General features: G+C 36.7%; 1 protein-coding gene across 10 annotated transcripts in view; it reads right to left on the reverse strand.

Moving 5' to 3' along the window:
• Nucleotides 1–504: 504 nt before the first annotated feature.
• Nucleotides 505–18974, reverse strand: part of apbb2b (amyloid beta (A4) precursor protein-binding, family B, member 2b) — a 58584-nt gene continuing 40114 nt past the window's right edge. For 4 of the 10 annotated variants that reach the window (XM_079847576.1, XM_079847583.1, XM_079847584.1 and 1 more), the window contains 9 exons: nucleotides 15704–15850; nucleotides 13482–13609; nucleotides 8590–8704; nucleotides 8292–8379; nucleotides 7905–7988; nucleotides 7239–7280; nucleotides 6440–6555; nucleotides 6116–6295; nucleotides 505–4672 (listed from right to left, as the gene is read on the reverse strand). In XM_079847576.1, the coding sequence (XP_079703702.1) occupies nucleotides 4502–4672; nucleotides 6116–6295; nucleotides 6440–6555; nucleotides 7239–7280; nucleotides 7905–7988; nucleotides 8292–8379; nucleotides 8590–8704; nucleotides 13482–13609; nucleotides 15704–15850 (1071 nt within the window). In that variant the 3' untranslated portion in view covers nucleotides 505–4501. The remainder of the gene's footprint in view (nucleotides 4673–6115; nucleotides 6296–6439; nucleotides 6556–7238; nucleotides 7281–7904; nucleotides 7989–8291; nucleotides 8380–8589; nucleotides 8705–13481; nucleotides 13610–15703; nucleotides 15851–18974) is intronic. The other 6 variants (XM_079847581.1, XM_079847577.1, XM_079847582.1 and 3 more) reach the window with 3 other exon arrangements.

Consider the following 18974-nt stretch of genomic DNA (forward strand, 5'->3'; position numbering starts at 1 on the left):
TGAAAACGACAATTATTGTCTCTGTGTAAACTACAAAAATGTGAATTGGTGAAAATGGTGACCGTGCGGATGTGTTTAAGTGTTCAGTTGAGTACAGTCTATAGGTGCATAGTTTTTCTTTCAAAAACATTCTTTCCTTTTTTTTTTTTTTTTCCTTTTCATCATCAACTACTGGCCTAGCATGAGTATAGAGCTTTTTTTTTCGCGCGTCTGTGTGAACGGGGATCATTTTAACAACTTTGTTCTAAATGCGAAAAATCCAAAAGGTGAAACTTTTCCATTTTTAGTATGAAAACTTATGATTTTAAGAGAAATGCTAAGCATGAAGGTCCACCCATAAACCTCAGTGGGCCATAAGATGAGATCATATGAAAACACAAATTCGACAAGACCTAAAATATTTACGAGCTACCATGAGATAAATTTCATTAGGACAATTCTTTCAACTAACAATACTCACTATACAGTATGTATGAGATCAATTAACAGTCAGAAACATTTAGATGTATTTAGTGATATGCCATTTATTTTCACAACAGTTTACATTTATATGGTGTACAAATTAGTGTAGAGCAGAGAAAGCCAATGTTTCCACAAAAACGTATTTGAGTTTACTTCAGTAGAGTGTTCATTTTTAGCTTATTAGTTCTTGTGATGAGAATTCCCCTGATAGTCATCAATCAGAGTGTTTCACCATACAAGAACACAAGAGTCAATCAAACACACTACTCTTGGCTAACATGAGAATGATGATTCTACGCTGAATTATTGTACTGGACTACATTACCCATAAGCCCCCTTCCTCTAGCATGTAACAGCTGACTTTGCTGGTTGGCAGCGAATTAATTTCTAAACAAAGTGTGATTAATTCTTATTCACCGTGACCCCCCCCCTTAAAAAAAATCCAACATCACAGAGTGAAATTCACATGAAAGAAATAAACAAAAACCAACGTGCACTTCTTCAAAACTGCAAAGAGATAAAAAGAGGGGGTGCAGTACGCAGACAGATTGGACAAGTCTATACAGACGACGCTTAATTCAGCATCTCATACTCTGATTATCTGCAGGGTGAAAGCAGAACACGATGGGCCATGTGTGTCAAGATACAGGAGTAATGGTTATAGTGGAGCTAGCCGAACATCTACATACTGCCCAAACAAATGCGTTCTAATTTTGGTTATTGTGAAAAATATGATTGTGACAAACTTGATGAATGTATCTGTTGACGAAATTGTTTAAATTGACATTTTGGAACATACACTAAAATTACCAAAATGGTGTGTTATATAATAGGCTATAAGTTATCATTATCAGGGTGCTTGACCTAATTAATAGAACGCTAGTCCCTTTGCTGCTGTAACAGCTTTCACTGCTTCCGATTTTGCTCCGATTTTAGCAATACGCATTAATAGAAGGACCTCTTTTATCGTTGCGCCGTGTCTCAGTGATTTTTCAGTGTCTTGCACATGGGCGCCACATTTTTAAAACTTTTAAAGTCACCATGAGACCAAAACCGACAACTTTTTTTTTAATGGAATATTGTAGTGTTTATTATCATTTATGTGTGCTGCACATGTATATTTTTTAATTCATGGGCCCTCGTAATCTCTGATGACGTGTTTACTGGCATGAGGGCAGGACAACCCGTCACTCACATGAAGAGATCACAGCAATAAACATTTTTCTTGTTTGAGAAGCTGTTTTACTTGGATATTCATCACAATAGGGAAGAAAAGATGATTGAGACTCTGCGGTTGTTGCCAATTTCCTGCATTGTTTCTCAAATTGCGTTAAAATACTACTGATTTACTAAAGACACGCAGTGAAAAATTAGCGCTGAAAAGGCGTAGATAGGGTTATTTTTGCAGCTGATCTTATTGCATATGCATTTGTTGGAGTTTCCCTTTCAGACGCAAAAATTATGGGACGAGAGTATTTAAATTAATCACGCAAGGTGATTTACGAATGTCTGCGCTACTCAATTTACAGGTTTTTTTGCGCCAATATTTACCGCCCAAAACAGCATGTCTTAAACCAGACGCTAATTGGTAGATTGCGTTGGTCATTATGGAATAGCACGCTAACTTGCCCTGTTTAGTAAATCTGGCCCTTAGTGTATTCTAAAGCAGCATCTAATGTTGGTTTGGGCAGAACGTGAAGGTCCTACAAGGCCTTTCGAATGTTATGTTACCGAGGCAGCATCCGAGCACACACAGCTCTTTCGAGAGTCACCAGAGTAACTGTACAATGTTTTGGATTGACATTTCTTGTTTGATTTGTTGTCCGAGACAGGGTAAAGAATGTCTAAGCATATGATACATCACAATAAAACCAGTATATACCGATATAAAATAGAATAAATAAAATAAAAAATATCATTTCTGTTCAGTACAGTTATTCTTCTTAAATTGTCCCAGGACATGCAAGGCAATGTGTCTTTTTTTCTCTCTCTCAAATCTTCCTCAGAGCTAAAAGAATGCATAGATAGACACTTACAGTTCACATCTCCTCCCCTAGAGCTAGCTCTCCTAAAAAGGACCATAAAATAAATTCATATTCACAATTTCTACCATCATTCACTCTTCTTATTTTCTTTGTTTTGTCAGTTGGTTTATCTACAACACATACATGAGTTTTTTTTTTTTCTTTACAGTATGGCCAGAACAAATGGGATCACAAGACATGCCAAGGCAAGTACGACCAAAATAAAACAGAAAACATGACAAAATAAAAGTATCTGAAATTTGAAAAATAAAGCCTTATGATATGATGTTTGCTATATATAGATACTGTATGTACACACATAAGTGATTCGTCAAAACCCTTGTGAAAGAAAGGGTAAGTCTAGGAATACAGGTGGCACGCCAGAGCACAGCAAGACCACGTGGGTAAAGCGTGCGGGTCAAAAAAAAACACAACATTTGTGAAGCGCAACCAGGACATGTAGAGCCACTAATGACATCCGAACGTGAGGAACGGATGCTGGAACTGAAATAATAGTTTTTTCACTAACTTGGATGTGCTGCAGATATTTTTGACTTTCAGTCACTGGAAAGCCTCTCGAGGAAGTAAGCACTACGCTGGGGTTCAAAGCAGAAGTGACACCATTGAACTGTTTGGCTCTAAGCAAAGTTCTTCCCGCCTCCTGTATTTCGCCCTACGCGTAATTTAGTTCTCTTCTGCAACATTCTCTCTTTCAAAAGAAAAAAAAGAGGCAATTTCACATTAGAAATATAAAAAGCACATTCATAATTTACATCTACACACTGAACTGAAGAGGTCATGTCCTTCCGACTGTGTTAATGCAGGGCAAGTCTATGGGGATGTTTGATTTAACAACGTTGTTCATTTCACGTCCGCATCTTTTACAAGCCTCCTCGTCGACTTCCGGTGAAGACAAGCGTTTTCAAAAAAATTATAATTTGGTGAAAGCTTTGATGCGTTTTGACATTAATGCTGTTCGCCTTAATTTCCAACTTCCTACTTGGAAAAGTGCAAAGGAACTCCCAACTTGCGCATTGTTGACGTTGAACAAAAGCAATGCTTAGTTAGCATTGTTGTTTTGTTGTCTTAAGGTGCAGTCACATTCACTGTTGTTTGGCCGATTTTTGAGGTTGAATCCAAGCCATTTCCAATAGGAATCCGTGTGACTGGTATTTCTCCACTCGAATCAGGCAAATTCGTTGCATTCGCCAACAGAAAGCTGCTTGGTTTGAAAGTGACTTCTGTGTGGACTGCGCTTCATACATCGCTACACTATTGACAATGGACATTTTTGCCTGCAAAATTTCACTAAAATATCACTGACGATTTACACAATCTTTTGAACATTGGAGCACCTTGGTCAGAAGATGTCAAGTGGGAATATTCAACATCCGACTTTAAATGGAACAGACTGCAAACATTCACAATCTTCTGAGTTTTATGACATTACTTCCTCTCATCATCCATTCTTCTTCTTTTGTGTTCGTCAGTATAACAAAGAATGCAACAAAAAAACTGCCAGTTTTTATGACACTTGCGAACATCCTTTAGCAAATGAAGCAGCATCAAGCTCTTCTGCACACCCGCACACATGAACTGTGACGATTTGAAGAAGTTCTGCTGTGTGTCTATTTTGTTCTTTCTGAATTACACAAACTTTCTTCAGTTTAAGTTATCTCTTTTAGCAGCCTTTGTCCAGGTGGAGTGGTGTTTATCAATGGGCGGAGCCTGTTGGTTATTGTCATGCTGGAGAAGCGTGTCTTCCCATGCAGATATACACGACTGACATATGCGTGACGGAAGAGAGAGGCTTGATCAGGTGTGTGTGTGTTTGCGAGAGTTTTTTCTTGGCATCAGATCATTTTAATAATTACGTGTAGTTTTTCTTTCAGACTGTTTTCATCCTCGAGTTCCTCTTCATCTCCATCATGTGACTGGACAGGTTATGTACAGGACATTCTGATAGTTATAAGCATGCAGAGCGTGACGGTGAGTATGCGTGCTTGTGTGTCAGATCACTGGGGGAGCTCAGTGACTGGTCTCTTCTGTTTGAGCGTGTCGATGAGGGACAGAACTCCACGTTTGACGCTGGTGGAGACGCGGCGTGTGACTGAGTCAGCAGGGGGCGCCTGTGAGCAGGCTTTCTGAGATGGAGGGCGTGCCACCAGACACTTCTGATACCTCAACTGCAGAGACAAAGAAGAAAACAAGAAGAAAGAGTGAGTGGATGAATTCATGTGTCGAATGCAATGCATCAGGCTGGGCTGGAAAAGATCTTCTTTTAACCTTGATCTTGTTAAATTATGAAAAGTTTGGGTGGTAGTTTTGGACACTACACCTACAGTTATAGACAGATAGTCATGTTGACTAAACAATGTTTACAACGATTAAGCAATATTGTGAATACTGCAATGATTTTAACATATTTTTTTTTATTTGGCCATCAAGTTTCATTCACAGAAGTCTCAGTGGGGCATTTTTCATAAAAATATATTTTGTGCTAAATTTTAGTAGGAAGGTAACAAAGCTGTTTATGGCTCTGTATTTTAATGAATATAAATATATATATATATATATATTAGGGCTGTCGATGTTAACGCGGTAACACATGCAATATTGAATTATTAATTCCAGTGTCTGATTCGCTTTAAAACACAAGCTCTGTCATATTCTGTGATCATTTCTGAAGAGCACGAGCCCTCACATTGTATTTATGCACAGACACACTTCAGTATATTCACATTGTCTCCACACGTTCAGAATAATGTTTTGATTTGTCATGACTCGTGTCAATGTTGCTTTGTTTAGTAATTCTGAATGGATCTGTGTACAGTCAGATCCGGTTTCATTATTTATTTATTTTTGGAATCTCCATGTGGTCCTGTTCGGTATCATAACTTGACTTGTCTAAAATGCAAACAAGCTCTTTGCTGTTGCACTGAACACATAGCCTACTATACACTGTGAATTCTGAAAAGTTTTTTTTGAATGGGTGCTTTGGTGTGCAAATATGTATGAATTATGGACTAATTAAGCGCACTTAAAAAAATGATCTATTGACAGCCCTTCTATATATTAAAAAGTTTTGGGATAAGTACTTTTTTGATAAATGAAAATGAATGCTTTTATTCAGCAAAGACAAATTAATTTGTTCAAAAGTCACAGTAAATCTTTTGACATTTATAATGTTACAAAGGTTTCAAATTTTAAATACATTCAAATTCAAGCTTTTGAATGTTCAATTCCTCAAAAAATAAGAATAAAATTCCATTTTAAAATATATTAGCAATTTTATCTTTTTTTTTAAAGGGCTCTTTTAAATTGCAAAAATATTTCACAATAATACTACAGTTTTACTATATTTTTCTATAAATAAATGCAGCCTAGGTGAGCATGAGAGACATAATTCAAAACATTTTTAATAATTCTTACATTTTGAATGCCAGTTTGTATTCAATAAGCTGAAAAATATTGATATATAATTTTTGTAGCTACATTATATTGTCCAGCTCTGGTCCTGACAACGATTGTGTTTAGTTATAAAGCTTCGCTATAGTGCCCATAGAATAAGACTGCTGCAGTAAGTTTGTAACGCATTTGAGAACCGTTGTTCCGGTGTCATAACTCACCATGCAAGCTGCCTGAACAGCCTCTGACACACTGCCAGCATTGGGATCACACCAAAAAACATGACACTCAAAGTGCTGGTTCCCAGAGTCCATGACGAACGCGAATGAATGCACATCTTTTCCTACTCCCATGAAGGACAGGAAACGCACACGACACTCCACTAGGACCTCCTCTTCCTCCTAATATAGGTTATGACACCGAGAATCATACACAAATCAACATTTCAAAGATGATAAGCACACCTGAATTAGTTGTACTTTAGCAAAACACATATTTTGGAAATTATATTATTGGGTTTAACAGGTGAAAAGATCTATAATTGCCTTCTCTTTGATGACTGTGACTGTTGCATCGGCTACATTCAACATCACTGGGATCCAGTCGTCTCGGATTGACGATGTTATCAAACTGTCTATTGCACCGTTGAGAATGTCCATGCCTAGAAAACAGGGACATTTGACCTTGTAATAGCATGTACAGTTCCAGGAAAATAAGTATGAGGGGCTTTATCTGAATAAATTAGCCATAATTTTCAACAGTCGCAACAATAAACAAATGCAGTCTACTTAAATAACAAACAATGATGCGTTCTCATGTCTTTATTAAACGCACTCAGGGCCAGATTTACTAAACGAGGCAAATTAGCATGATAGCCCAATCCCATAAAAGCTCCGATAGGAGTGGAAATTTCTGCACGTGATTTACTGACGACGGATCACAGCAGGATCATTTCCATAATGACCAACGCAATCTACAGAGAGCAGCGCAAATTAGCATCTGGTTTAAGACTTGATTTTTTGGTCGGTAAATAATAGCACGAATACGAGTAAATTGAGTGGCGCTAACCTTGCGTGATTCATTCAAATACTCTCCTCCCATACATTTTGTGTCTGAAAGGGAAACTAGGGAAACCGACAAATATGCAATAAGGTCAGCCGAAAAAATCACCCTGTCTACGCCTTCTCAGTGCTAATTTTTCACTGCATGTCTTTAGTAAATCCTGACAGTAGTTTTTTAAAGCCAAAACAGGCTTTGCGCTGGCGCAAGATGTTAGTAAATCTGGCCCTAAGTAGGGTGAAAATGATTTCTTCAAAAGCTAACTGGAGTCAGGAGTCATCTAACCTGGTGTCTTAAGACGAGAACGGAGGTCAGAGCCAGCCTGATCTATAAAACAACACTCACAAAGTTAGCTATTTACAAGGCAATCACCGTCAAACAAATGAGATCTCAGAACACCTAAGATGAAGAATTGTTGATCTGCATAAAGCTGAAAAGGGTTACAAAAGCGCGACCTTAAGAATGTGATGCACACCAGACAGCTCAAAAATGAACTGAAAAAGTTTTGCAAGTAAGAAAAGTGGCAAATGTCTGACAGATGTGCATGGCTGATTCGGAAAAAATATCAACTACCCATTAAATAAGGATTTACATACTTTTTCCACACTGCACTTTAAATATTTACACGGTGTTTACAATAAACACATGAAAAATAATGACTGTTTGTGAGTTTAAGCAGACTGTGTTTATCTTTTGTTAAGGATTAGGTCACATTTTATGACCAATTCATTTACATATTTATGGATCCAAAGCGACTCACCTGCATTGAAAGTATAAATATTATCAGTTCATGCATTCCCTGGAAATCAAACCCATGACGGTATTGCTAGCGCCATGCTCTACTGTTTGAGCTACAGGAATTTATCCAGACATATATTTCACATTATGTAAGTGTATGTGAGAAAAAGCGAGAACATGAGTGCAAGACTATGAGTGAGAGTGATTGCTCACCTATAGGTCTGGCAACCGGCATCATGCCAACGTATAACACCTGGAATTTCTGCACCAGTTCAGTCTTTGGTGTGGGGAACTCTGCTAAGGGTAACACACAAATTACACATTAACACACACCTACTATTTAACAGGGAAGAAATACACATTCACTACCCTTCAAAAGTTTGGAATAATCCAATTTTTTAAATGTTTTTGAACATGTTCTTAAGCTCACCAATTCTGGTTACATTTTAAAATGTATTCAAATAGAAATCAGTTATTTAAAAAAATGTATTAACATTTCATCATCTTACTGTTTTTACTGTATTTTCTTTGTAAATGAGACTTCTTTCAAAAACATTAAACAAATCGTTTGACCAGTAGTGTATAAGCACGTTGTGTTACCTTGTAGTGGGACGTCGAGCCCAGCATGTGTTCTGTCCTGTAGGGATCCTCCAGCCATAGCTTTGGCATTTTTGCGCTCTGCCATGATCTATTACACAGGGATCGAACTCATTAGACTCGCTGCCCTAAATCAGCAGCCTAAACAGAATGTGAACCCTGTTTCTTCCTTCTCAGCTGCGTTCTATCCTTTCGCACATCCTTGAGACTGTCAGTGGTTTTCTCTGCAATTTTGGTGTTAAACTGTTTTGAATGGGCCATTGAGGATAATTGTGTTGGATGTTGTTTGTGTAGTTCTCACCCTGGAGCAGATTTCGTGCAGACTGGTGGCGATGGCTTTGGCAGGGGTGTCACAACGGAACACATGACATTTTAATATCCTGGTGTCCTTATCTCGCGCTACATATGCAAAATCCCTGTTTGCACACAATTAAAATGAAACACGATTAAACTTATATGTAAACAGCTGTTTAAAGTCACATTTCACAACCCATTTAAATCACATCATCTGTTATGTTACCAAACAGAATACTGAACTAGAAAAATGTAAAGGGTCACTATTTTATCCATAGGAAAATGATTGGGCCACAAAAAGGTACTGTTGATTTACAAAATTTTTACAAAATAATTACAAAGAACTAAAGTGCACATTAAGACTAGAATTGTGCATTAAGGAACTAAATAGAGTCATTTTAAATCAACAACCATATTAAACGAATCAATAAAGGATGCAATTGAACAGACACTTGGTTATAAACATAAAGAGTTGTGAAAGTGAGTTTGTGTGTATATGTGTGTGTTATCATGTGTGTGTTTCCACATGTGCATATGCTAAGAACTGCCCTCAAAGACTGTGATGGATGATGTGCCCTTTAGATTTAGACAATCAATTTAAAAACAGTTACTTAAAGAAACATACACCAACATTTCAAACAAACAAAAAAAATGGTGTAAAATATAACCGTGGAGAAAAAACACACACCTCACATACTATATGCAGCCAGGTGCACGTGGATGTGAAAGATGAATGAGTATCTCTATACTTACACCTCCAGCTGTATCATACACAGTATTATTCTTTAACATTTCAGCTAAAAATAAACCATTATGAACAAAATGACCAGCAACAGACTACAGCCGGGCAATGGGAAGAATACAAATAACAAATCAAAAGTAAATCAATTTACCTCTCTCTGAGTCCCGGAAAGCAGTAGAGTAAAAGATTAAAACAATAAACATGATGAGAAAATACACGCAATGATGCCCATTAATGAAACATGAGTAAAACAAATTTCTGCATAAATCATTCACAAAACAAAACTGTCACATTCAATTCAATGCAACAAAATATATATTATGAAGGATTTACACAGAAACACTGCTTTTGTTTCATGAATAAGTTCCAATGTGTTCAGGTATTTCAATGCATTCATAACAAATAGACCATAAAAAAAAATTCCTAGGACAGGAATTGCATCTTAAAAACTGCTAGAACCTGCTGTGAACAGAATATATTGTCATTTCAAGAAAAAATACATTTTCTAGCAGTTTTGCATTTTCCAAACCTCCATAATAAGACTAGCATATTTCTATGTGTGCATGTATGCATGTATGAAAGAAAGAGAAAAGAGAAGAGAGAGGAAACGAGAGCAGCATGTGTGACAAGAATTTAGACATTTATCAAGATGTATGTGACACCTCAAAACATGAGACTCTCTGTGTGCATCCAGAAGAAGACATGAATATGTAACAGTGTGGTAATTAGAGATTTAACAGACAGAGAGAGAATAAAACGGATGAACTCAATGCACTCAATAATGTCCAGAATGAACCCCAGGCTGGTAAACCTGTTCAAACTGGGCTATGTTACAGCACCTCAGCAGGATTTGACAGAAAAATGTGCTGGAGGGTCAAGGAGAATCTACAAGGAGGTACAGGGAACAAAGCAAATGGACCGAGAACAGAACCCTGAGGTTCCCCTGAGGAATTTGAAAAAAGGCATGTGTTCTAGTTTGCGTGGATGTGTGGGATGGCATCAGAGGGAAGGCCTGATCTGAGGGAACACGCAAGGAAGTTGCAGTGTGAACATCTCGCCGTGACCTAATTTAATAACGGCACACACAGTACTCCACAATGCTATCCTCACCACAGTAAATGACAACAACACGTAGAGTACGTCCATAATTCTCTACTGAAATCTCCACCTACTCATCCACACCATCTGGAGCAATTCCACCCACTCCACCTTCTAACTGCTCTACTATTCCTCCTTTCTCACTCCAACACATACTTCCACTGAAAACAATTCAACAACAAATGTCGTGCTGTAGAAAAAAATGCATTACATTTATTCATGGGTATTGTCGCAAGTTATCAAATTAAGTGATAGAAAGGGAGAAAAATACTCACATCTTTTCAAGTAATGTGTTTTTCCTGCTATAGCATTGTCGTACCCTCTTCTACAGATTTTCACCTCCTCGTCTCATCCCCTGCTCTGTTAAAAACATGCAGCTCACCTCTCTATGCTGGATCTCTCTCTTTTTTTTACCCCCTTCTCATTTTCGCTCTCTCTCCTTCCATCCAATCCCAGCGTTCCTTCTACCCTCCCCCTCCTGCTTCGCTTGTCGCTACGGTAACCTCCTCCAGGGTCTTGGGAGGAAAATCTTACTGATGGGCTTAGTGGAGTATTAGCATAGGAGGACACAATGATCACACACAAGCACATACTTACACATGCAGACTACACAACAAGTCTGAAAAAGCCCAGCCTAAAGCATGGTTCCTGTTAAGTGAACATATGAAGTATGCCATCTGCTGGTCAGAGTGTGGTACTGCTTACAAACAGTGAGGCAAAAGTGTGATTCAGCATCCCTGATGAAGTATGCTGCATTCCACCCCTGCATCATTCACACACACACACACACACACACACACACACACACACACATACACACCCACACACGCACACACACATCAATCAGCTCTTCTGGGACTAAAGCAGGAAAAGTGCAGCTCTTAAGAGTGTGTAAGAGATCCATATGCAACATTTGGATGTCAAATTGGGAAGTCACAAACACTCACAGCTACACATACGGGCAGCCCCTATAACACTGGATTAAACTTTCATTAGTCTCTCAATCATCAATCTTTTATTTCTGTCCTCATTTCACTTGGGTGACTTCTTCAATCCAGAATCATTATAATGACCTTTAGCGTGAAGGGACTGGAGGAGTATCTCGATATCAGAATGCATTAACACGGACACATTAAGTGAATCTCTTACAGAGTGTAATAAGTAATGAGCGCATGAGGAAAGTCACAGGTGCAGAGATGCTGACGTTTGCAGATATAAAACACTAATTAAAATGAAATGTGAAGAATTCACAGCACATGCATCAGCCACTAGAACTGGGCAAAAGGTTATATTGAATAGTCACAATATATTTTACTAGTGATATAAAATTAAGCATTATACTACAGGGCTGTTAAATGCTTGATTCTGATTGGTTGAGAACGTTCTAAGGTGTGCAATTATTTTTAGGGAAACGCACGGCTGAAGTAGTTCCAGGCAGGTCTTGACCGCATTACACTTCCATATCACTTCGGCAAATGATTTCAGTTATTTCAAAGGTCCTTACAGACTACAAAAGACAAAAGAACCAAAACCCACAAAGACACTGACTGAGCAAATAAATATAGTCAACAATAGGATAAAAACAAATTATTTCCAAGTTTTCTGTCACAAAATGATGTTTTATTATTTATGCATTTATTAGTTATTATGGAAATCACATATCTTTCTCGTGCTCTCTCGCTCTTCCACTCAAACGCACACATACAGTACTGACACACAGTCACTGCTCTGATGATTTTATCAGTAAAATAGTTTAGCAACTTAAAATCTAAAAGATGTTTCTCACAAGGTGCAGATAAACGTAGTTTCGCTATTAGTAGACACTGGTAGAGATACACAGACTGAGGTAAAATTCACACACGCTTAATCTCTGTCTCTCTCTCTATAACTGGATTAGTCAGTGGCTGAAGTCTCCGTTACTAGCTCTAAAATGACATTTTGGAATTAGCAACGGAGGCTTGGGATTAGATGCGTAAGCAAATAGTCCTAAACACAAGAGCGTTTTAAGGACAAAAACTTGACATCTGAACAATGTTTTGAAGTGTGGTAAGCGGAATAATTGACTCCGGGACGTTGAATTATTCCAAAAATAATGCACACCAGAGGTGTATCGACCACGACGCATGTGCATTATTTTTCGAATAATTCAACGGTCCGTCGTCAATTATTCCTTACATATTCTGTGAATGAAACAAACTGTCAGTTTCCAGTCTTTGTCTTGTCATCAAATTTTTGTATATTAAAATGTCTAAGTCAAAAAATATTTAGTTGATATATATGTTAAAAAAATAAATTATGACTATATTACTATGTATTGTTATATCGGTTCATATACAGGAAAGTCATTAAATATCATTATTCCCTCAGTGATTATTTAATGGAAAAACTGAGGAAAACGTATTACTTAAAGTTTTTGCATTTTTCTTTAAGTTTTTGTAGTAAATATTTTGAAAATACTTGGCAACACTGGCTGATTGAAAATATTGTGATATATCAAGTATAATCAAATGGCTGAAAATATACTATTTATATATAGTATTTCCTTTTTCCCAGCAAAAAAAGTATTGTAATGGTGAAATGTACATTCACTTCACCTGCTTTAGCTTTTGTAGGTCATTTCAGTATTTGAAATGGCCTTTATCTGATTTAACTAGGCAGAGAAAGTACTTACTCGAAAAGATTGAGCAAACATTCAGTGGGTCACAGAGATTAAACATTATTAGTTTTGGTAGGTGACCAGTCAGCGGAACAAGTGCAGCAAAGTAGAAAATTAGCTCCTCGTAAATAAGACCCTGATGATGTCTGTGGCAGCTGCAATGTTTAAACTGATATAAAATCCATTTTTGCCCCATCTGTGCGGGTTCAAAAACTCTGATATTTATGAACTAAGAGATTTATAGAAACACCTCCCATATTTTCATAAATACAGAGTTATTAAACATTCAGTTTGGTTCAGTTTATCTGTCATTTATTAAAAATTTCATAAACCCTTAATCATTTAACATGTTCTCCTTAACTAACCCATAAAAATACCCATTGCCATGACAACCAGCGTTTACCTTCCATTATCGCGGCCGACGCCCCACACACGGATGCTTGCGATTGGCTGAGAGTGTAGAACGCAACGATCCATCGGATCAACCAGATTCAGCATGTTATTCTCCAGAATGAGGTACATATCCTTCCCCTGGAAACACACGCACAACGCCAGAGAACAAGATGAGAGTTCAGTTTCAAAACCTAGTGAGCTTTCTTGCTCTCTAATGCCTACATAGGCTGCTGCCTTCTAAGTAGGGGTGGGTTTACCATTTTGGGGGCCCCAAGCAAAGTCAGGATCTCAGGATCTCTGAATTGCACAACAGTATTATTTAATAGAATTAAGTGAGACATTTAAAAATATGTATTTGTTAAACTGCATACCAAAAATTGTCTACACTTTTGTACTTGCTCCCTTAAGCTTTAAGATATAAACCATCTTGGTTTTGGATACATCAAGAGTCTTAATTTTGTCCATTGTCTTCAATATTCAAAATTACACTGTGTCCATTCAGCTATGAGAAAATAAACCTCTTGCTTTTAGCTTGAACAATTGTCTTCTTATTCTTATTGTGAAACTATTCCGATTCTCAAATATGTGTTAGTGTTTGTATTTTGTCTTTTAAACACTTTTATAAAATGATTATGTTATATGATAACGGGTGATCGGTGCCGCCATGTAATAGTTTGCTCTTCAGCGCAGAGAATCAGGGTTGTCGGATTTACAACACGTAAATTCATTCACATCTCCCGAAAGACATGAAAGTAAGTGGCCGGTGAACTGGGAGAAGGATAAAAAATAACAATAAAAGTAAACTATTTAGTTACCTACACAATGTATTTCTGACATGAATAAAACAACGGCGATTTGGTTAGTGTTAGTTCACCCAAACATGAAAATGCCATCATTTACTCAACCTCATAGTTCCAAACCCATATGACTTTCGTGCATTTACGGGATACAAATATTTAGTTTTATTTTAATGAAATTTGGGAGATATCTGTAGCACTCACAAAATATACACTAGGCTCGGCTTTGGTGTTAGCACATTTTTTAAGCTAAAAACAGGATACTATAATAAGCATAAAACGTATAGCACATGCAAATAATGGGTAGAAAAGTCGAATTTTCTGAATTTTATAAACTATGCTTTTTGGTATTGAAATGTAATTATATTGTAATCCATGTAATTTTAGACAAATAGCTCAACTCAAACAGAACACACAGTAGCGCCATGTTGCTAAGTTTAAACCGTAATATTCTAATAAGCATAAAATGCACAACACATGGAAACAATGGGTAAAACAGTGAATTTTGTAAATTCGACTGAAGTTTTTAAACTTTGCTTTTTTGTACTGAATGAAATGTAAGTATATTATAATCCATGTCATTTCATACAAATAGCACTGGTTGAGTTGCTGCTAAATTAAAACTTGATACTCTAATAAAACAAGCTTTTTTTAATGCAGCTTATTTACAATTGTCAGCTTATTTGTCAAATCAAAGCTTTTCAGTATTAAATAAAATATCATTATATTTATCAACCAATGTTTCTCTTGCTTCACTTTATTCACTCAATTTCTACAAGTGCAAATGCAAGTGCTTGTATGTATGTTGGAAGTAATGAATAAAAGATCAGACCAGAAAATAAAAGGTAGAAGGAGAACAGAGGCTCTCTTCCTGTGTCCTGTCACAACACATTAAACTCTCTTTCTCTTCTATGCTTTTTTTCTGCATGACATTTTCAGCTTTCCCTCTTTTCATTACTTCTATTCTTTCTTGTATTGTCTCAATTTGTCCCTCTCTTTTTATCATCTCTTTTTTAAAGATGATCCAAGACACATGTTTAGAAACATTGTGTGTGTTTTTTAATGAATACGTGTGTGCCCTGCTAAAAAGATTGGCACTAAAGATGGTTTAGTGCTGGTCTAGCTGCCAACAGAGCCATATAAATCTTAGTGTGGTTGGTCAACCAGCATGGGTTCTTATAAATCAGGTTGGCAATGGCAGTCTTGGTAGTTGTGCATTTGTGTGTGTGTATGTGTGTGTGTGAGAGAGAGAGAGAGAGAGAGAGAGAGAGAGAGAGAGAGAGAGAGAGAGAGAGAGAGAGAGAGAGAGGGAGAGAAAGAGAGAGAGAGAGAGAGTGTGTGTGTGTGTGTGTGTGTGTGTGTGTGTGTGTGTGTGTGTGTGTGTGTGTGTGTGTGTGTGTGTGTGTGTGTGTGTGTGTGTGTGTGTGTGTCTCACCTCTCCCCAGATGCCCACAGTGTCTCGTATGTCATTCTTGCAGTAGGACAGTTGACGGATGCAGTTGTTAACAGCGACACTGCTTTTACCTGGAGCCAAGTCCTCTTCGGCCATCTCTACCCAGCCGAGAGAGCGCACAGCAAAACACTGTAATAAACACAAACCCACTGATTAAGCACAAACACTGTAACACAACAACACACTTTATGCAAATGAAGAGTACAGCAAATATACGACTTAAGACATAACAGCAACAGTTTTCACAGGAACAAGTACCATTATATTGTATCATGTTTATCTATTATACTGTATGTATGTATATATATATATATATATATATATATATATATATATATATATAGCGTTATATAACGCACATACTGTATGTATATATATATATAGCGTTATATAACGCACATACTGTATGTATATACATATAGCGTTATATAACGCATATACTGTATGTATATATATATAGCGTTATATAATGCATATACTGTATGTATATATTCCTGTGGTGCCAGGATGCCCTTCCTGTCACAGGAGAATTTTGGATATGAAGCATAATTCTCCTACTCTATAGTGGAAGATATCTATAGAGACTAAACTGAGGAAACGCCTCTTTAAATTTTCACATGGCATCTTCTAAGAATAGCTGCTGTTAAAACAAGTGAGAAAGAGAGAGGATTCCTACACATACGATCATTAACACACACACACACACTGAGATCAAACACACACACACACACACTGAGATCAAACAAGAAGACGCTTTTTACTGGAAGATCTTTTCTTTCATCTTCCACTTGTTCCCCTCCTCCTTACTCATCTGTATCTCATTCCCATCACTCCAAGAGCAAATTCATCCATCATTCAGTCTCTCTTCTTTTCTAACAATCTGTGATGATGAGGCTCCTCCATTATGAAAGTGTTTGTGTGAGAAAGAGATTAATAATAGGCAGAATGTTGTCATGCTCTTTCAGTTTTTGATTTTAACTGCTGCTGAAAGAACAGATCTTCAAGAGGAAGAGTGTGAAACACACAGAAAGGGAGATAGAGCGAGAGAGATAGCGGGGGGTGACCTCTCATCTGCAAACTCAAACCTGGATATTACAAATCCAGTAACAGGTAAAATTGAGATACAGTGGGATGCTTGCCTTGCAATGCTTACTCTTATTCTGCAAGGACACATTCAATTGATCAAGAGTTACAGTAAGACATTTATAATGTAGCAAAAGATATCTATTTCATATAAATGTCATTTTTTTCCCGAAATTTCTTTTCATCAAAGAATCTTAACAGTTGACTTAACAGTTGATGTAACTTAACATTGATAATAATAAGAAATGTTACTTTAGTACATAATCAGCATATCAAAATCATTACTAAAGGATCATGAGACTCTAACACATGTGTTGGCTTGTCACAATCATAAATGTTGTGCTGACAATTAATTATGATACAGCTAATTGATTAATTATTTCATTCTGTTTTGTTTGTCACTTACAATGTAAGCTTAATATGTTATTTTTTACATGAGCATATTAGAATGATTTCTGAAGGATCATGTGACACTGAAGACTGAAGTAATGATGCTGAAAATTCAGCTTTGCCATCACAGGAATAAATTACATTTTAAAATATATTAAAATAGAAAACAGTAAACTTTTATAATATTTTAAAATGTTACTACTTTTATTGTATCTTTGATCAAATAAAGCCAGCCTTAATGAGCATAAAAGAATGCTTTCAGAAACATTAAAAATCTTACCGACACCAAACTTTTAAATAGTGGTGTATGTGACACAAGGCATACTGAAACTGAAGGATCCAATACACGTGGAGCAAGCGCACAACATCGAGATCAAAGGTAATAATTGCACAAAAAAAAGAAATCTGAAGGATTGGAATGGAATGAACAAACACTTTTGTTAAAGCGGTAGTTTACCACAAAAGTCAAATAGACTCTTTCACTGCACTTTTTCACATTTTGTGTTTTGTTACACAAATGCTTGTGTATTTATGGCATAGTATTTTGACAGAAGTTATGTTTAGTGCTTTATATTAACAGTAGGGCTCCACTAAGGATTTAACTCACTCTTATTTGTGTATATATATATATATATATATATATATATATATATATATATAGTAAAAATCTAAATTACAAATGTGTTTTTTCATTGTCTTGTTTACCCTACTACCACATGTCCCCAAACATGATGCATCTGCATTTCTTTGAGCAGCCACCAGATGGCACTGTATATCTAGAATTACATTTGAAGTTGAAATCTCCTGACAGAACCACCAATTTCCACTAATATAAAAAACAGCAATAAACAATGTTTATTAAATAATTTGTGCCAATCCTGCTACATGGTTAAACCATACATTTATCGTGCTTATTTCAGACAAACAATCTCACTATCAGTAAATACACAGTAATGCTACAGTAATAGAGAACATCAATGCATTATGTACTCTTAAACAGGGCTTAAAATGTATATTTTTCCATTGCTTTCCATGCATTTTATGCTCATATTAGCTAGCTGTTTTCTATTTGAATTTCTATCAAGACAAGTCTCAGAAGAATTTAGCATGGTAATGGATATGACAATATTAATCTATTTGGTCTTGGCATAATAGATCTGCTACGCTGCCGTTGAGCAAGAACTGAGACTTCCTAGTGCCAATACATACACAGACATACTGCTGCTCCACAAATAGCATATCTGAAATTACTCATAGCAGATCTATACAGATGGAGCTGGGGAAGGTGGAAGGTTTCAGAGAAACTGCTACAGCAAACACTGACCAACTATTTAGATGTTTAGCAACAAGCTCATTGACTGCAGATGCAACATGAACCAATCAGCTTGAGCCATGTACTTAACAATGTAACTAAGGACCCATTAGCCTGAGCCATCTAGAGTTTCATGATAGAACTTGGTATATATGCGTCTAACAAGTAGTCATATCACTGGCAGAATCATACTTGAAATCTGTCTCTTGCATCTGTCCAAAAAATGCAAAATGTTCATTTTGGTGTCTTAATGCAAGGAACATTACACATTTGTGTCTACTAATAAAATCTCCATTGAGGGAAAAGGTGTTATATGATATGACAGTAGCGACAAAAGTTTTCTTTAGTACGTGTTTGTATGTCTTTGATTTGATTCATGTTTGTCTCTTACAACAGCAAGAGTTTGACTATCATTCTTACAATTTGACTTAAACCATATAATGTTGCAGTTCCTAAAACAATTGGAAA

The sequence above is a fragment of the Squalius cephalus genome (genome assembly GCF_949319135.1).
Source record: "Squalius cephalus genome assembly, chromosome: 2".
Classification (NCBI taxonomy): Eukaryota; Metazoa; Chordata; class Actinopteri; order Cypriniformes; family Leuciscidae; genus Squalius; species Squalius cephalus.